The sequence below is a fragment of the Mustela putorius genome, unplaced genomic scaffold (genome assembly GCF_011764305.1).
Source record: "Mustela putorius furo isolate JIRA1106 unplaced genomic scaffold, ASM1176430v1.1 tig00001075_pilon_pilon_pilon, whole genome shotgun sequence".
In the NCBI taxonomy this organism is placed as follows: domain Eukaryota; kingdom Metazoa; phylum Chordata; class Mammalia; order Carnivora; family Mustelidae; genus Mustela; species Mustela putorius.
In genome coordinates, this window is record NW_025421560.1 from 1,648,888 (window position 1) to 1,665,446 (window position 16,559).

The following is a 16,559-nucleotide window of genomic DNA, read 5'->3' on the forward strand; positions in this document are numbered from 1 at the left end:
CTTCCCCCAAATTAGGACGGAGTCTCTACCGGGGACAGACTGCCTCTCTGAGGATACCATGCAGGAGGGCTCAAGGTTTCAAGCTTCACAGAAGAACACTGATGCCTCCTGAGTTTCTGTCTAGCTGTTTGCACCCGGCTCCTTGGCCATCCAGTGCCCAAAGCTGGACAGAACTGACCTCTCCTCCAAGCATTCCCATGAAGCTAAGTCTCTGAGAAACTAAGAGAAGCACCCGGACAACCTCTAGGAGTCCTTGTTTCTTGCTTACTAGACTTCTGTTGTTTCAGTTTTAAACTATTCTCCAAGAGTGAGATCTTCTCACCACAGCTCTGCTGAGTGGCCCGAAACCAAAGACAGGGAAGGATGGCTACCATCTGTCCAGGAGATGAAAAGAAAGGTGAATTCACGCAGGTGAATGTGGGAGTCAGACACATCAACACAAATTACTGCCCGCTTCCTTGTTGACATTTTGTCATTTTACTCATTGAACCAAGAGGGCTTTTCCCGAGGAGCTGCTAAAGTAAGCTGGAGAAGCCTCCTGGCCAGAGGTTTCACTCACTGCTCACTGCTTTTCCCAGAGAAATGGACCACAAGGACTAGTACAGTGGTTCTGAACTCAGACAGTGAATAAGTAACACATCCTACTCGTGTTCACACTTCGAAAATACCAAGAAAGGACGCAGTCCTTAAGTTGGCGGAGGGACAGATAAGCTGCGGTCCATCCAGACGATGGGATATTACTCAGCACTAAAGAGAAGCAAGCTCTCAAGCCATGAAAACACACAAAGGAAAGAGCCAGTCTGGAAAGAAGACATACTGTAGGATTCCATAGAACTCTATGACATTCTGGAAAAGGCAAGCAAATGGGTACTGTAAAAGGATCAGCGGTTGCCAGGGGTATGGGGGAGGGAGAGACGAATAGACAAAGCACAGAGGATTTTTAGGTGAAGTGAAATTATTCTGGATGATACTGTAATTGCGGATACATGTCATTTTACCCTCAGGATGTACAGCACCAAGAGGGAATCCTAATGTAAACTACGAGCTCCAAGATAATAATGTATCACTGTGGGTTTGCGGACTCCAGCAAATGTATCTTGCTGACGGATGTTGATTGGGAGGGAGGTCGTGCCCGTGTGGGGACAGGGGTGTATGGGAACTCCCTGAGCCTCCCGCTAAATCTTGCTGTGAACCTTAAACTGCTTTTAAAAAAAAAAATCATTAAAAAAAAAAAAAGCTAAAAAAAGAAAAAGAAGGGCGCCTGGGTAGCTCAGTGGGTTAAGCCTCTGCCTTTGGCTCAGGTCATGATCTAAGGGTCCTGGGATTGAGTCCCAAATTGGCTTTCTGCTCCGCGGGGAGCCTGCTTCGTCCCCTCTCTCTCTGCCTGCCTCTCTGCCTACTTGTGATCTCTCTCTGTCAAATAAATAAATAAAATCTTAAAAAAAAAAAAAAGGAGAGCTAAAAATAAACAAAGGATACATAGCTTTCCTATGGAAGCAAGCAAAGGGTAGGAGGACAACGGGAGAATTACAGCAACACAAAGGCTACCGATGAGTTCATGACCACGCAGCATATCAAGCATCTTAAATGAAAAAAACCCACATTTGCAAGAAAATAGTTTCACTGATTTTATGAAGGCCTTCAAGAGGACATTAAAGTTAACCTATTTACAAAAAAGGAAAAACATTTAGAGGATTATTAGAGCATTAGGATGGGTCTGACCTTCCACACGGTTGTCAAGAAGGGGTTTAAAGGTTTCTTCAATTTAGGCAAATGGACTCGTTATAATAGGTAGGATATTATGTTACTTAAAGAAATAGATTAAGATTTTATGAGACAAGGTTCATTTCCAATTAGGTGAAACATCAGAAGAAACATTATTAGGACTTTTCTTTCATTTAGCCTGAGACTTCTAAGTGTGTGATGAAGTTTAAATTGGTTCTAAAGATAATGCTTTATGATGATGAAACCAAAAACCCCCCCGATAATGAATATATTTGTGATTAAATCCTCATTCTTCCTGTACACTATAAATTAAACTCTGAAAAAGAAGGAATTTATAAAGCCAGTGTTAAAAAAAAATTATCACTCTTAAACTCTGACACATTAATAAGAAACGGACACTATGTAAATATCAAAGATTTCCAGGTGTAAAGGAAAATCACGCAGAAATTGCCTAGTCAGTCCGAGAGCAGTAACCCGGAGTCAACTGGATGCGGGGAGCCGAGGGACGAGCACCAGGACATGCTCGAGAGGAGACCAGGGTCTCCTGACGCCGTCTACCACCTTGACCGCCACCGGAAAATGTAATATCAAGAAGAAACAAAAATAGAAAGTTCCCAAGCTTGCTTGCTGTCCACCAGGATATCCACCTCCTGTACCATAGGTTTTTCTTTATAAAATCAGGTCTTGAGATACTTTTTATGAGTGTAATTGCTAACAGATAAATCTATGTATATATCCATACGATCACTACTTGAGAAGAATGTTTAACACAAGGTTTTCTATATTCTTCAAAACAGGTAGTATTGTGTAACTTTTTTAAAAAAGATTTTATTTATTGGAGAGAACACATGGGGAAGGGGAGAGGCAGCGGCAGAGGGAGAAATGGGCTCACTGCTGAGTAGGGAGCCCGATGCATGGACTGACCCCGGGACACTGAGATGGTGACCTGAGCTGAAGGCAAGTGTTTCACTGACCGAGCCACCTATGTGCCCCAGGATTGCTTAACTTTTAGGAAATGTCCTTTCTGGTGCTTTTTATCACATTAAAAAAAATAATAATAATAAAAAGAAGACACACCAAATAATACATTTATTTTTAAAAATAAACCAAACCCCCAAAACCTCTGTAGGAGACGACACGACAAGCCGACACCCACAGAAGACCCCCACCCCCCGCCACCCCCTGTCCTGCACTTACTTCTCAGGCTCCCCATGCTGGGCGCGGGGTGGGTCCGGGGAGGCAGCGTGCTGTGGTAGGGCGGGGTGGTGCTGAACAGAATGTCGTTGGGCAGGGCCTGGTCCAGTACTGAACTCCGCGAACTGCCGAAGGGAGATCCCCTCCGATTGCTGCACACGCTCTCGTCTGAGAGCGTGCGGTGGAGCGATCGTCGCGGAGACAGGTTCCCGTAGAAGGAAAACTAGGGGTTTAAACGTAGCGGGAGAAGGGTAAGACAGACATGAAAGAGTTGAAAGCACTGAATGGATCGGACTCAATCCGGTGGGGGGGGCACACACCCCTCGCTCACTCGGCTCTCTGGGTTCTCCCTAGGTGGACACGCGGGCAGCATGAGCTCGGCAACGCTAAACCAGGCGTGGGCGTCATCAAGGCACACGTACCAGGGCTCTGGTGCAGTTATTGGATTTGAATGTTTTCCTCCTTTGACATTCTGAGAAATATTATCATGAATTAGACATGCACGGTGTTATTAGTTCTGAAATGTTCAATGGAACCTCTGTCACCTGAGAGCAGTGCCAGCTCCCACAGCTGGAGAAGGTTGCAGTTTCTGGCATAGTTATTCAAAAGCACACAGAGCGCTGGCTTGACTTTAATTCGAAATGACTACATTTTCATAGGAGGCAATTTCTGTAACCATCAACTGCATGGAAGGTTCAAGGCCATCTAAATAGTAATAAAACTACTTTTGAACATGGTCGCTTTCTAGGCCGTGCAAACAGGTTTGAGAAAAATGCTATCAGTCCAGGAAAATCTTGTCTACTCAACAGCCACCACCCACAGAAGTCCATTACAATTGTTGAAAAATGGAGCTACATAACCAGATTTAAAGGAACCAGTGAAATGATCGTCCCACAGAGGGTGAGGAAAATTCTTATGCAAGAAGCAAGTGGTCCAATACTTAAGAAAAATGAAATAGAATCTGACTTTCCAACTTCTGCTTCTGCATACAGAACCACATTCCTTTTATACAAACAACAGTAAAAGCCAGAGTGTTTGCATCAAACAAATGCAGAAGTTTTTTTTTTTTTTTTAAACATTTACATTTGTGAGTGCAGCAAGGAGGCTAAAAATATTTCTATTGTATGTGTTCCTTCCATTCTGTCAGGCCTGTCCAACTGATGAATGGTAACTGGATGCGTGGAGACTACAGAGTTAAATTTACACCATGAAAAGGTGATTTGTCTCAGAAGGGGGGAGGGGAAGACCCACATACCAAGGAGAAGTTCATTCCTATAAAAAGAAAAGCTATTTGCACTTCTCGTACAACAATCTACACCCAAGCTTAAACAGTACCATAAACACGGCTGGATACAAGTTTAGGGAAAAAAAAAAAAGGGAATCATTATGATTGACTTCTTCTGGGATTCCCTCTTCACACACACCAGCAGGTCCTTCAGAACATGATTATAGGAGCATTAGATTAAAGCGGCTTTGAGGTAGTATCTAATTAGAGTGTTATTCTAAGAACACAATTAGGTTAATTGCAGTATTGTTTTATTATAGGGAAGAGAGAAGCTCACAGACTTGCTGTTTACCCTGATCACAATCAACATGGCAATGCCTGATTTTTTTTTTTTTCATTTGGACAAGATCAAGCTTGGGATTAGACGGGAAACGATCCAGATTCCCTGTCCGCTCTACCCACGCTAGTAAGCTGCCCTTCCGACCTCTCCCGGGCTCACTCTGCTAAACGATACAACAAATCCTGAAGAGGGTCAGTGGTGCCCAGACCAACAGGCAGAATCACAAGGGAGAAAGAATGCGGGTGGGGGGGTGTTCCTGAAACTTCTGAGTCTCTTCAGACCCTACGTCATTGCGTCTGGTCATTTCAAAGCCTCCCGGAAGTTCGCTAACCTTTCTTCGTCCCTCCTCCGCGAGGGGACTGTCAGGAAGCATCAGTTTCAGGAAGTCTTCCTTGGACAGCACGTGCTGCGTTTCTGAAGCAGCCTCCCCCACCACGGTCTGCTGAGCCGCTGTGGACAAGAGATCCATCTCGCCATACAGCCTGTGGAAACAAACCAGAGGGGAAATTAAGAGCAGGGTCAGCCTCCCTGTCGAGTGCCTGAAGCCTGAAGGATTGAAATCCACCGTCCCGACAACCGTGGACTCCCGCGCGCGGAGCTTAATTATTAAGTCGGTTCATGGTCGCCTCCTCTGCGCCAGACCCCCACGTCATTTTCCATCTGTGAAAGGAGCTCAACTGCAAAGTCAGAGTTCTGAATAATTCAGAACGAGATCAGATCCCCGAAGCTCTGGATGGGGAGAAAAATAGAGCTCATTTTTTTTTTTTTTTTTTTAAAGGCCATGTCAGAAAACACATTTTCAATAATTCATCAGAGATGATCATATGTCCTTTGCAGGCACACTTCCTGTGTTTCTTAGAAACTGGAGAGAGGCTCTCTCTTGTGGACAGCCACACCCCCACATCTCACCCTGGCAACACGGAGAGAGGCACCCGAGGGAGCCTGAAGTTTAAGAGTAATCGATGCGGGCGTGTGCCAAGCATGTTTTATTATCAGCGATTCCGCAAAGCCGTTTGGGTAAAGCAAGCAGCTGTCTCCTTTAATTATCAGGATATAAAGATGTATTTACGGACAACAAAAGACTGTCTCAGAGAATTTCTGTTTTCAGCTCTTTTCCAGGGAGAAAACCAGGGAGTCATCTTTAACAGGTTTGCTCTGGACGTGCAGTCTGAGCAAGCAGACATTCCTGGGGACACCGGGAATTGCTGGTGGCTGGACCGTGGGCAGAGGTGAGAGCTGTCCTTGCCGCACGACCTGCGAGGTCAGGCTCCAGGAGTCTGAGGTTCAGGGCTGAGACGGCTCTACTGCAGAAGCAGGGCTGTCGTGTCACAGGGCGAGAGCTCACTGGGAAATGACCGTGGTAAGAAACTGACATGGACACACTCAAAATGAACAACGGTCATCTGGAAGTCCCTGCAGCTGCTGCTTTGTTTCTGGGGTGGGCCAGGTTCAATCAGTGAGGGTTCCACAGTATGGTTTTAAAGGGATAACTGGGAACTTCCAAATTCCATGGAACTTCCGGAGAGCATAACCTGTTTTCTATTTTGTGTATGAGACAGTGATATTCTGTAATCCTGGGGTACAAACACACTAAACGTGGCTGATCCCTTTCCGAGCATCATCCCGTAATCTGGTGGGACACTGCGTTTTCAGTCTGCAGGGGTGAGAGATTCATCACTTCCACATTAAATAGAGTGTTTCCTTGTTTTAGGAGCCCTTGACTTAGCTGGTTGGGGTCGAAAGGTGCCTAACCCCCGCCCCCAACAGGATGGGTACAGCCCGCCACACTGAGACCTGGCTGGGACAGTGCCCTCGTGTGATGCCCTGATACCCACATCTGCAGACCCCTTCCTCACAATGCCTTTGAGGTTGCCCTTCTCTGACTGAAAGTGCCATCAATCCCGTGTGTTAAAACGCACAAACTCTGGGGGGTTCTGGAGAGAACGTCCACACAGGCACCTGTCACCCTTTCCCAACTCTTCAAGAGCACTCCCCTCCGACAGAGCTTCTGCACAGAACTTAAAAGGCTTGGGATGTATTAAAGAGGCAGAAATACCCATGTTATCATTAGGGATTTGCATTTATGGTAAAAAAAAATGTGGTTATCACCACAAAATTCCTTTCTAAATAACTCATCTGCAACTACTGACATGATGGTTTGTGTGTGTGTGTGTGTTTTAACAAAAAGATTGTTCTGTTTCAGCACTAAAATGATTTTTAATTGAGAAAGCAGTGTCAGGTTCTCCCTATTTAAGAAGTGGGATCATTCTTCAATGGAAAAAGTGATACTAATTTACCAACCTAGCTTAAAATCTAGAGGAGCTCTCTGAAAGTCACCGCAGCCCCCAGGGCACCCTCCAGGTGTCCTGGTGCTGATGGGACATGGGGACACAGCTGAACACGGGGACCTCATAATCTGGTGCATGGGAGGTTTTTTTTTTTTTTTTTTTTTTTCTTAAGGCTGTCCTTTTAAAAATAAGCCAGCGAATAGAGAAATAGCTCTGACCGGCCTTGCTTTGCATCCTTGAAGTGTGATTTCTTTATCTGTCTCTTCAAAGAGACAGCAGCATAATTTCCATATGTCCTGTCAAGCGGATTATCAGTGGTTTTTTTTTGTTGTTGTTGTTGTTTTATTTTTCTTTTTTCAAACAGGTACATAACATCCCTCCCTGCCTGTCCCCATAAAACCTAACAACTGAAAGGGAAGCCAAAGTCATGTTAAAATTAGGTAAACTACATTTCCTTTGATGATGTCACTTACACAACAAATTTAAGAAACACACTCATGGAGGGGCACCTGGGTGGCTCAGTGGGTTAAGCCTCTGCCTTCGGCTTGGGTCACCATCCCAGGGTCCTGGGATTGAGCCCCACATTGGGCTCTCTGCCCAGCAGGGAGCCTGCTTCCTCCCCTCTCTCTCTCCCTGCCTCTCTGCCTACTTGTAGATCTCTGTCTGTCAAATACATAAATAAAATCTTTAAAAAAAAAAAAAAGAAACACACTCATGGACTCTGCGGGAATTCAAATTGTCCTTGAACTTGTTTATTTAGAGACGGGCTCTAGGGTCACACCATCAATAGCACATTACCGTGAGTCTTCTACTGCAGGCAGCTTTTTGGAAATAAGAATAAAGAACAGGGATTTCTTTTGCGTTTATATGCAAATGTCAAGGAAAGAGAAAACTCTCAGAGAAACATAAATGTGAACATTTAAGAAGTTTTACAGAGATGTTTCCGGATTACTCCTTTTAGAAAATATACTTCTGTGGAGGGGGTACAAACACACGTGCTTAGTCAATTCCCGCAACGTGTGAGGTTGCCTAGGGCCGAGCTGCCATCCGCCTTACCCCTGACACTCAGCCACTTCGGGTTCCTCAGGCGGCGGGCTGCCCTCCGACTTCTTCCAGCCGATGACGTACTTGCTCACTGACCCTTGCCTGTGGTAGGGCTTGGACACGGACCCGGGGACCTGCTGGGCGCTGCTGTGAGACACGATGTAGACTTTGGATGTATCCAGAGACCCACTGTTCTTAGAGCAGTGAGCTGAGGGGCTTCCTGAATGGTGTGAACCACTGAGGAGAAAAACAGATAAAAGCTGTCATAGAACCAGATTCCGGCAGTGCAGACATGCCTCCGGATTCGGGGGCATGGTGCGTTACCCCTGGGGGAGTGTGGCAGACCCAGCCATCCTTCCTCCAGGGGCCAAGGATGCCCATGTGTAAGCTGTATGCCTGTGGCTGGAAGCATGTTAAAAACAATTGGAGGAGGGAGCCTGCTTCCCCCTCTCTCTCTGCCTGCCTCTCTGCCTACTTGTGATCTCTCTGTTGAATAAATAAATAAAATCTTAAAAAAAAAAAAACAATTGGAAGAAAATCAGAGAGAAACACAAGTAACATATTTATACTGATGCTTCAAAAGGTGGGAAACCCCAAAGAAGGTCCTTAATCTCAGTGGCTGCCAGGAAAATGCCAACACAAAGTGCAACAGAGTACCACGGCACACTGGCCACATGGGCAAACACAGGACCATCTGACAGTGAGTGTCCAGTGTTGGCCGGGCTGGAGAGCCAAAAGCATGTCAGACAGTCTGGAAGGCAGGCGGGGCGTGACCTGCGAAGGCGTGCGGGGCACAGTGTGTGACCCAGCAATTCCGCTCCTCAGTGGACACCACAGAGAGACCCCTGCATGGGTGCGACTGGAAACAGGCAGCAGTGCGGACAGGAGGACTGATCGTAGTAGGTCCCCAATGGCGCCACCTCGATCATCAGTAGCCAACTAGATGGTCAATCATTAAACAAGAACGGATAAAGGGGATGCACCATGAATAATGAACCAAGCCCACAAACAACTCGGGCTAGCCTCAGAGACACCGTGTAGCGAAAGAAGCAAGTCATGAAGAATGCGTCAAGTGTGATTCCATTTTTAAAGGAAGTTTATAAACAGGCAAAATGGCGTTGGTCAGAAACACAACATATTCAGTTAGTAAAACAACGAGGTGATGTGAGGGGAGAAAGGATCAGGAAAGCGAGTTTGTGGCTACTGAGGAAGAAGGGAAGGGGCTGTGGGTGTGCAGGACACAGGGATCTTCTGACAGAGAAATGCCAATTCTGCATCTGGTGGCTGTGGGCGTGTTTGCCATATGACCGCACACTATAACGGCCACAAAATAAAATTTAAGTGATGCAAACCCCAAAACAAAACAACACAAAATTTTTAAAGTCAGTGATTAAACTAAGGCCAGAAGGACTCCCCACTGACTGCAGAACCACATGCAGAAATATAAAAGCCTAAAGACCCTTTTTACTTCAGGAAGACTGACAATAGAATGTCTTATAAAAAATGAGCAAGAACAGAGATCAGGGGATTACTTTACAAACACGAAAAAATGTAAATGTTTAAATTGGGGTAGGCCTCCTGGTAGGATGAGCTATAGCCTTATTCCGGAGCCCCTGAGAAGCACCTACCTTCCTGAAAACCTACATAATCAAGCAAGTATCCTTCGACGCAGGCAGTAGGGGAAAAAAAAAAAAAGTCCAAAATTAAGAATGGCTATTAAAATGGACTTGTTAGAAACGTTTAAAAGGAAATAGGGTAACAAAATAAACCAACTCATTTTTGAGGGTTTACATAGCTGGAGACGCTGCGGTAAATGGAAAAATTAAACACACGAACAAAACAAATAAAACAACTCATTTACAACTATGAAGGTCTGGCATTCCTGCGTGGGACTCAAAGCAACTTCAGTTCTGGGCTCTAGACTGCAGACCCTGGGGGGAGACGTCTTCCTGCCTTCCCAGGCCCAGGGCCACCCAGGGAAGCAGCAAGGACTAAGGGAGCTAGTGAACTCTTTCCATTTACTGGGTACACACCCGGGAGTCACCTTCCAAAATGAAAGCTCTACATCCAGGCCATTAAGTCTAAAGGCCCACATGTTGTCCCCGTAAGCTGCTTATTTTTGAAAAACTTCAGATCTGGGGATAAGGTATAAAAACAGTAGCAAAATGCCTATCTATCGTTCATCTACAGCCACTAACTGTTAATACCTTGCTATATCTGCATTATTCCTCTGTCTATATATTCTTCTCTGAACCATTTGAGAATCAGTTGCATGCTTCATGACATCATACTCCCGCATTTCAGAGTAAGTCCATAAAAAAGAAGGATATTCTCCTTCTTTTATTCACAGGGTACTGTTATTCACATGTTATTCACATGGTAATAACATGATGATCACACTCAGGGAATCACACATTAATCCCAGAAATATTTATGGCACTAGCTTCTCCATTTGGAGCCCAGTGAAGGATTGTGCGTTGACTTTAGCTACTCAGAAGTATCATGTACCTTGAAGCCTTTGATTATCCCTGAGATGTTTTACCGTTAAAGTCTTAGAGTTCCCCAGGTCTGGGAAGGTTAACATGCTGCGTAAGCCGCTCACACTCTCTGCTGCAATGATCAAGATGATGTCTCTGGAGGATGTACCGTGAATAAGGACAGCAGTCAGAAACGGTTATGTGCTTTCCCATTCATTTTACAAAAGTTGTTTTGCTAATTCAGACTTGATTAAAATTGTCTTGTACCCCAAGAGTAAAAAATCTAACCTGAAACTCTAAAAAGATCTTGGGGTCGTGGGTTTGAGCCCCACACTGGGTATAAAGGTTACTAAAGAAAATAAATAAACTTAAACTCCAAGAACAAATTTGCTGGATCGATTTGATGAACAATAGGGCAGGACTCTAGGCTTAAGAGCAGAAACGTCATGATAAAGGTTTCCCCTGAAACGGGTAGATATTCCAGAATGTTGGCAGGAAGCTTTGCATGAATCCTTCCCTTCTAGACTAAAGTTCTTACTTTCCAGTTTCACCCCCAACTTCCGGTCACTGCCACTAAGGAAAGGGCATGAATGATAGTAAGCAAGAGTTAACATGAGCCCTTCTGTAGGAGAGGCCAGAACATGAAATTATTATTATTTTCTGCACTTGCTTCATTGCACTTTGCAAAACCTTGGTTAGGCTGATATGGTCCTGCTTTGGGTTCTGGGCGCTTACTAAGTGTCCTGCCTTCACAGCAAGGAAAAAAAAAGAGGGGAGGGGTTCCTGAACTAAAGGTCTGAGCAGCAGAGACAGCAAGCTGCATCCGGTGCTTGTCCGGCTTTCTGGATGACTCCCGCGCACCCCTCCACCCACCACAGAAGCTAGTCTTAAAGAGTTTGACGTCCCCCGTGTCCCTCAGCCCAGTCCTGGAATCCTACCACATACACAGCTCTGTGCATGCTTTCCTCTCAGATGGCCGCTGGGGAGCACGGCGTGGGCTCTGGGACTGGTAGGGCTGGTGGTACCACAGCAGGCCATGCAGTGATCTGCACTCCTGAAAATTAGACCCGGGACCTGTGGATCCCACGTGCCTCCCACTTCTCCAGAGAAACCCCCCAGCGGGTTTGTGAGCTCAGTCAGTAAGCATTTACCAAGCGCGCTGCCCTGTACGCCCTCCATCATATCCCAAGGAGTCCAAGGCCACCATGTGGAGAGAAGTGCACGCAGTGCACAAGACAGGCCAAGTGCCTCCCAGACTCCGAGATGCCCCAGGAAGGCACCGGGAAGCTACAGCCTTGTGCCGGGAGATGTACAGAAGGCACAAACCATTTCAGCCAGGGTGGGACCTCATCCAGGGAGGTCGGCCCTGGGGTCAGCCCCTACAACGAGTTCATTCGCTCCTTCTGCCACCTGGGCTACTCCCAGTCACAAGTGTGGCCCATGGGCACCAGGCCTCGGCTCCCCGGTGACCACGCCCCAGCTCGAACACAGACAGGAGAGGAGCGCAGGGGGCTGGTGGTTTGTCGTCACAGACATGCAGAGACCAGTTGGACGCTGGCCCTTCAGGGTCTGGAGAATCTGACAGACATTTTCAAGAGCAAAATTCCTTTTACCTCAACCTGCAGAGATTTCAAATCTTACTGCAAACATTTTGCATGTAAAGTATGATATATTTAATGCTTCAAGTACTTCAAGATAAAGTATTTTATACATACATACACATAGCAATCTTTAAAGTTTTTAAATATTTTAAAAAACTTCAAGATACTTTAAGTTTTATTCTCTCTAGTCCTCCTACACAGGTCAGGGGACAGACAGGAGGAAGGATTCAAAGACTCAATTTAATGACTGAATTTCATACTGAGCAAAAGCCTACAGTGTAAGCTGAAATGCGGCTTCAGAGCCCCTGTCCGCTAAGAACCACAAGGAAACCCCAGCCCTGAGGTAAAGGATTCCAGCCCCTCAGCATCTATCATCTCCCCAACAGCTGTGCACACATTCAGTTTCAAGTGGTAGAAAAAAGCACAATCAATCAGAAATTCAATCTCCCACTTTTATATAGTTTCTAATAGCATCACCCATTAATTTAATGAATGGGTAAGGTATTCAAGAAAATCTCCTTCAAAGGCCTATAAATATCCCTGCCTCTATTTATAAACGAATGTGCCCTCCAAGCGGCTTCCGCAGAAATTTCCCATAACAGTGCTACAAAATTCTATTTGCGATGCCCATTACATTTGTCTAACCAGGGATCCTGAAGTCAGCTGTTTTATCAAACCATAGACTCTGAACAAGACATTAGGAGGGTATAACATCCTAAGGGGATTTCTATAGTATGTCCGGTTTCCAAGTGTTCCGGAAGTTGGACAGGAATCATGCAGGTAACCAAAGTCCTTGCCAGTACGTCTGTATTATATGTTATTCATCACTAAACATATTTCCAGGGAAACTATTCAAGAGAACCGGTAAACAGTAGTAAGAACATCTATTTTAGAAAATAATCTCCACATTCTAAGCTGCCCGTGCCCCAACAAGAGACCGAGTGTGGGGGGATCCTTACAATTCCCCTGTCTGGCACCTGCTCCCCCTTCTCCTGGTGGAACACCACCCTGATTTTCTTCTGGGAAAGCAGCTGTCTTCACCACGCCTCAGCTGCATGAGGTACGGTACCTCATGGTATGGGCCCAGTGAGGTGGGGGGTACTGCTTTCCTCAGACAGTGGAACCCCCTATCACAGTGGTAAGGCCAAGAGGACGTGAGGAGGGAATGTGGAGATGGCGGTGGTGGAGTTTTGGCTGAAACTGGAGAAGGGCCACACTTTCTTCCTGTGGACACTGGGGTGTGGGCTCAGGGGGCCTGCAGGTGACATGGCCATCTTGGACCAGGAGGCACCCCCTGAGACTTCAGGGGCTATCATGTGGAGCTTTAAGATGGGAGCTGACAGTCTTGGGGGGTTATCACATAGCTGCAAGCAGAAGAACCTTGACGGTTCTAGACCTTTCCATCATAGGAGCTCAAGTACTGCCTATGTCGTGTGAAACGCTTAGTGGGGAGTTTGACTTGTGACATGAATGCCCTCAAGTGACACAGATGGTCAGTAAGACAATGATGAAGGGGGAGCCACAGGACAAGAAAAGAGCAACAGCGGCAGTGAATATACACGCGCATGTGCAAGGCTCACAGAAGTGACCTCCTCTGACATCCAGGGCAGAGAGCTGAAACGTTCTGCACGTTGGCTTTGAGAACAGGCCTGCGGATCCCTCCTGTCCCTGCCCGCTGGCTGCATAGGGGGTTGCCCCTCGTGGCTTCAAGCCGAGATCCCACGAAGTCCCCACAGGGACTGTGGGAGGAAGGGAGAAGTTCCGGCGGGCAGGAGTGGCCTTGAGAAGGGCTGTGGGGAAAAGCCCGACAGTACCCGGGAGCTGAGTTAGGAAGCCTCGCAGACAAGAAGGGAAATTCTAGGGTGGTCGGTGTGTAGGGGTTAACTTCTGTCCACCACCAACCCTGAACAAATACGGATTTCTGTCTCGTCTCTGACAGCAGAAATCACAAATGATCAAGGGGTTTTAAAACCACTGTACAGACATACATCACGGAAGAGTATAAAACTACTTCGAACTTCATGTTAAACATCTACTTGGAAAACACTTCCTGTAAATTTAGTTAGTCTTTATTAAAAAAAAATACTGAACTGATGATCTGAACATACTCTCAGACCTCGGGTACCCCCGTTTGGTAAGGGGGCCTTTGGAACACAGAAGCTACGGGCACCGCCCTCATCGGAGGGAGCTACGTGCAGACAACGCGGACCCCCTTCCCCAGGTTACCAGCGCTGCAACCAGAATACTATCCAGCTTCTGTCCACTTCTCCTACAATTGGTTCCTTGTAGGAACCGATTAAACTGGGAGAGAGAGGTCAGTGGCCTGACTGGAGCACTTCCTACCTGTGTGTAGCTCTCTCTGCGGCTGAATGAAGAAGTCAAGTCACAGCCGCCTGCTGTGCAAATCTCCCGATCACACTTCTGATACCAGCACTTCACTAGAAGTCCGGTGGCTGGGCGGCCCGGTGACAGGCTACCTCGCTGTTCCCATTTCGGGCCCCTCCCCGACCCCCGTGGGACCCGGGGGCACCCCCGGGGCACTGACCTGGAATGCGACGAGATCTCGCTGAGGTCCCCCATGCTGCCGTCGGCCGCGCTGCCCGCCGAGATGGCCGGCGCGTAGCTGTGCACCGCGAACATCTTCGCCGGCTCGTCGTCGGGCCCCGGGATGTCGGCGGAGTCAGCCCACTGCTCGGCCCGGCTGTGGATCACTGACCTGCTGCCCGCCAGGTGCACGGGGCCCAGGACGGCGGCGGGCATGCAGGGGGCCGTGTCGATGCCGCTGTCCGTGGAGGCCCCCTTGATGTAGGTCAGCCCCAGCAGCTCCGGGTCCATAAGGTCCCCAGACCCAAAGTGCTTGTCATCGCTGTTGCTGGACGTGTTACTGGAGAGTGTGTTGCTGCTGGAGTGACTGGAGCAACTTTTGTCTCCAATCTTGGGAAGAAGAATGGAAAGGCTTCAGACAAGAGCCCCTTCCTTGCTTCTTTATGAAGACGGTTAGTCTCACCCAGACCCCCAAAGCTACAGACCAGAGGATCGCACCTGAGCCCTTTCTACTAGGAGAAAGGCAAGGAGATAACTCACTTTAAAAAAAAAAAAAAAATTCTGATTTGATGTAGAAGTCCCAGATTCCTAACTCCTCTCATAATTCATTTAAAGTTAAATAGGAATCTTCTCAAATCTCTGTTCAATTATTTGTGCCTGGAGCACGGAAATATTACCACAGTGTCATAGCCAGAAAATAACCAGCACATGTTGTACAAACTGAGAAAGCACATGGAAAATTAAATAAAGGGGGGAGAGCAGCTTTTTATCAAGAAAATTCTCCTGGGCCGCCTGGTGGTTCAGTGGTTGAGCCTCTGCCTTTGGCTCAGGTCATGGTCTCAGGGTCCTGGGATCAAGCCCCACATTGGGCTCTCTGCTCAGCAGGGAGCCTGCTGCCTCCCACCGCCTCTCTGCCTACTTGTGACCTCTGTTTGTCAGATAAACAAATAAAATCTTTAAAAAAATTCTCCTGTGACTAATCACAGTGCCAGCCCTGGGTGTGGACAGGACTTGGGTTTGACTCCCAGCAGCACAATATCGTCTTGTCACTTAGCACTTCTCTCTTCTCCCAGCGCTGAGCTCGGGGGATGAAGCTGTAGGCCCAGCAAGAGAATACCCTCTAACGTCCTGCAGCCACAAAGTGCATTGTAAGTACAAGTGACTTCTCTGAGAGAGCCCAAGTCACCGGGTGCCCCAGTTGCTAATGAGCAGGGCTCTCTCTGCGGTCCTCGGAAGACAAAAGAGGTCCCCTCTGACGGGTCCCCTACAGACACGGTGGCTCTGCACAGCCTGGGAACCTTGGAAGCCCCAGCAAAGGGTGGGATCGTGAGGACAAGTTGTGCCCTGACCTGCCGTCGAGCGCCTTGGAGTTTCTTCACGTCGTCGCCCTGTCAGGTCTACACATGCCCCTGCCCTTGACCTTCACAGCACACACTATACTCTCCGGGCCTACTCCCACCCCTGCCTGCCTTTGCTTAAACCAGCGCTGAGACTTGTCAAGGTGGAATTCTAGGGCTGCTGTAAAGGCTGACTCAAGACAAGGGCCCCACAGCACAAACGGGAGGAACGTCACATGTGTTCCCGAGTCCCCGGCTGTGGAGCTTGCTAAGACCTCTTGAAGAAGAGGGGAAGAAGCAACAAAGTTAGCAAATGATAAAATTTCTTCACCTGCAAGTTTTCAAAACTGTTGGCTTTATTGGCAATGACCCACAATTCGTGTTTTCACGTTCGATAGAAAGTTGTGCCTCGTGGAGCGACGGTGGCCTGGGAGGCTGCCCCAGCGGGTGAGGAGTAAATGAGTAACTGATACCCCGTGTGCCAATGACCGAGAGCCACGCGCCGGGCATGGCTGGAGCGCAGCCTGCGCCTTAGTCAGCAGCTGCCAGCGTTACCGCGGACCATCAGGAACTGGACAGTGAGGGGCCAGCTGCGGGCAGAGCCACTCCGGCCACACAAACACACTGCCTCCCGGTTTCTGGCCAAGCCCACCAGGTAATGCCCACAAGGGAGTGAACCGTTCACAGATTAAAAACAGGAGTCTGATTTAGTAACTATTACACTGGGTACCAAGGATCAAAAGGCTGAGGATATAATCTTGGTTTTGCCAATAATTTATGGTGT

At 47.4% G+C, this 16,559-nt stretch overlaps 1 protein-coding gene across 8 annotated transcripts in view; it reads right to left on the bottom strand.

Moving 5' to 3' along the window:
• Window positions 1-16,559, bottom strand: part of SIPA1L2 (signal induced proliferation associated 1 like 2) — a 215,926-nt gene that overhangs the window by 22,812 nt on the left and 176,555 nt on the right. For all 8 annotated transcript variants that reach the window (XM_013047578.2, XM_013047577.2, XM_045087251.1 and 5 more), the window contains 4 exons: window positions 14,440-14,828; window positions 7,829-8,053; window positions 4,816-4,966; window positions 2,923-3,142 (listed from right to left, as the gene is read on the bottom strand). In XM_013047578.2, the coding sequence (XP_012903032.1) occupies window positions 2,923-3,142; window positions 4,816-4,966; window positions 7,829-8,053; window positions 14,440-14,828 (985 nt within the window). The remainder of the gene's footprint in view (window positions 1-2,922; window positions 3,143-4,815; window positions 4,967-7,828; window positions 8,054-14,439; window positions 14,829-16,559) is intronic.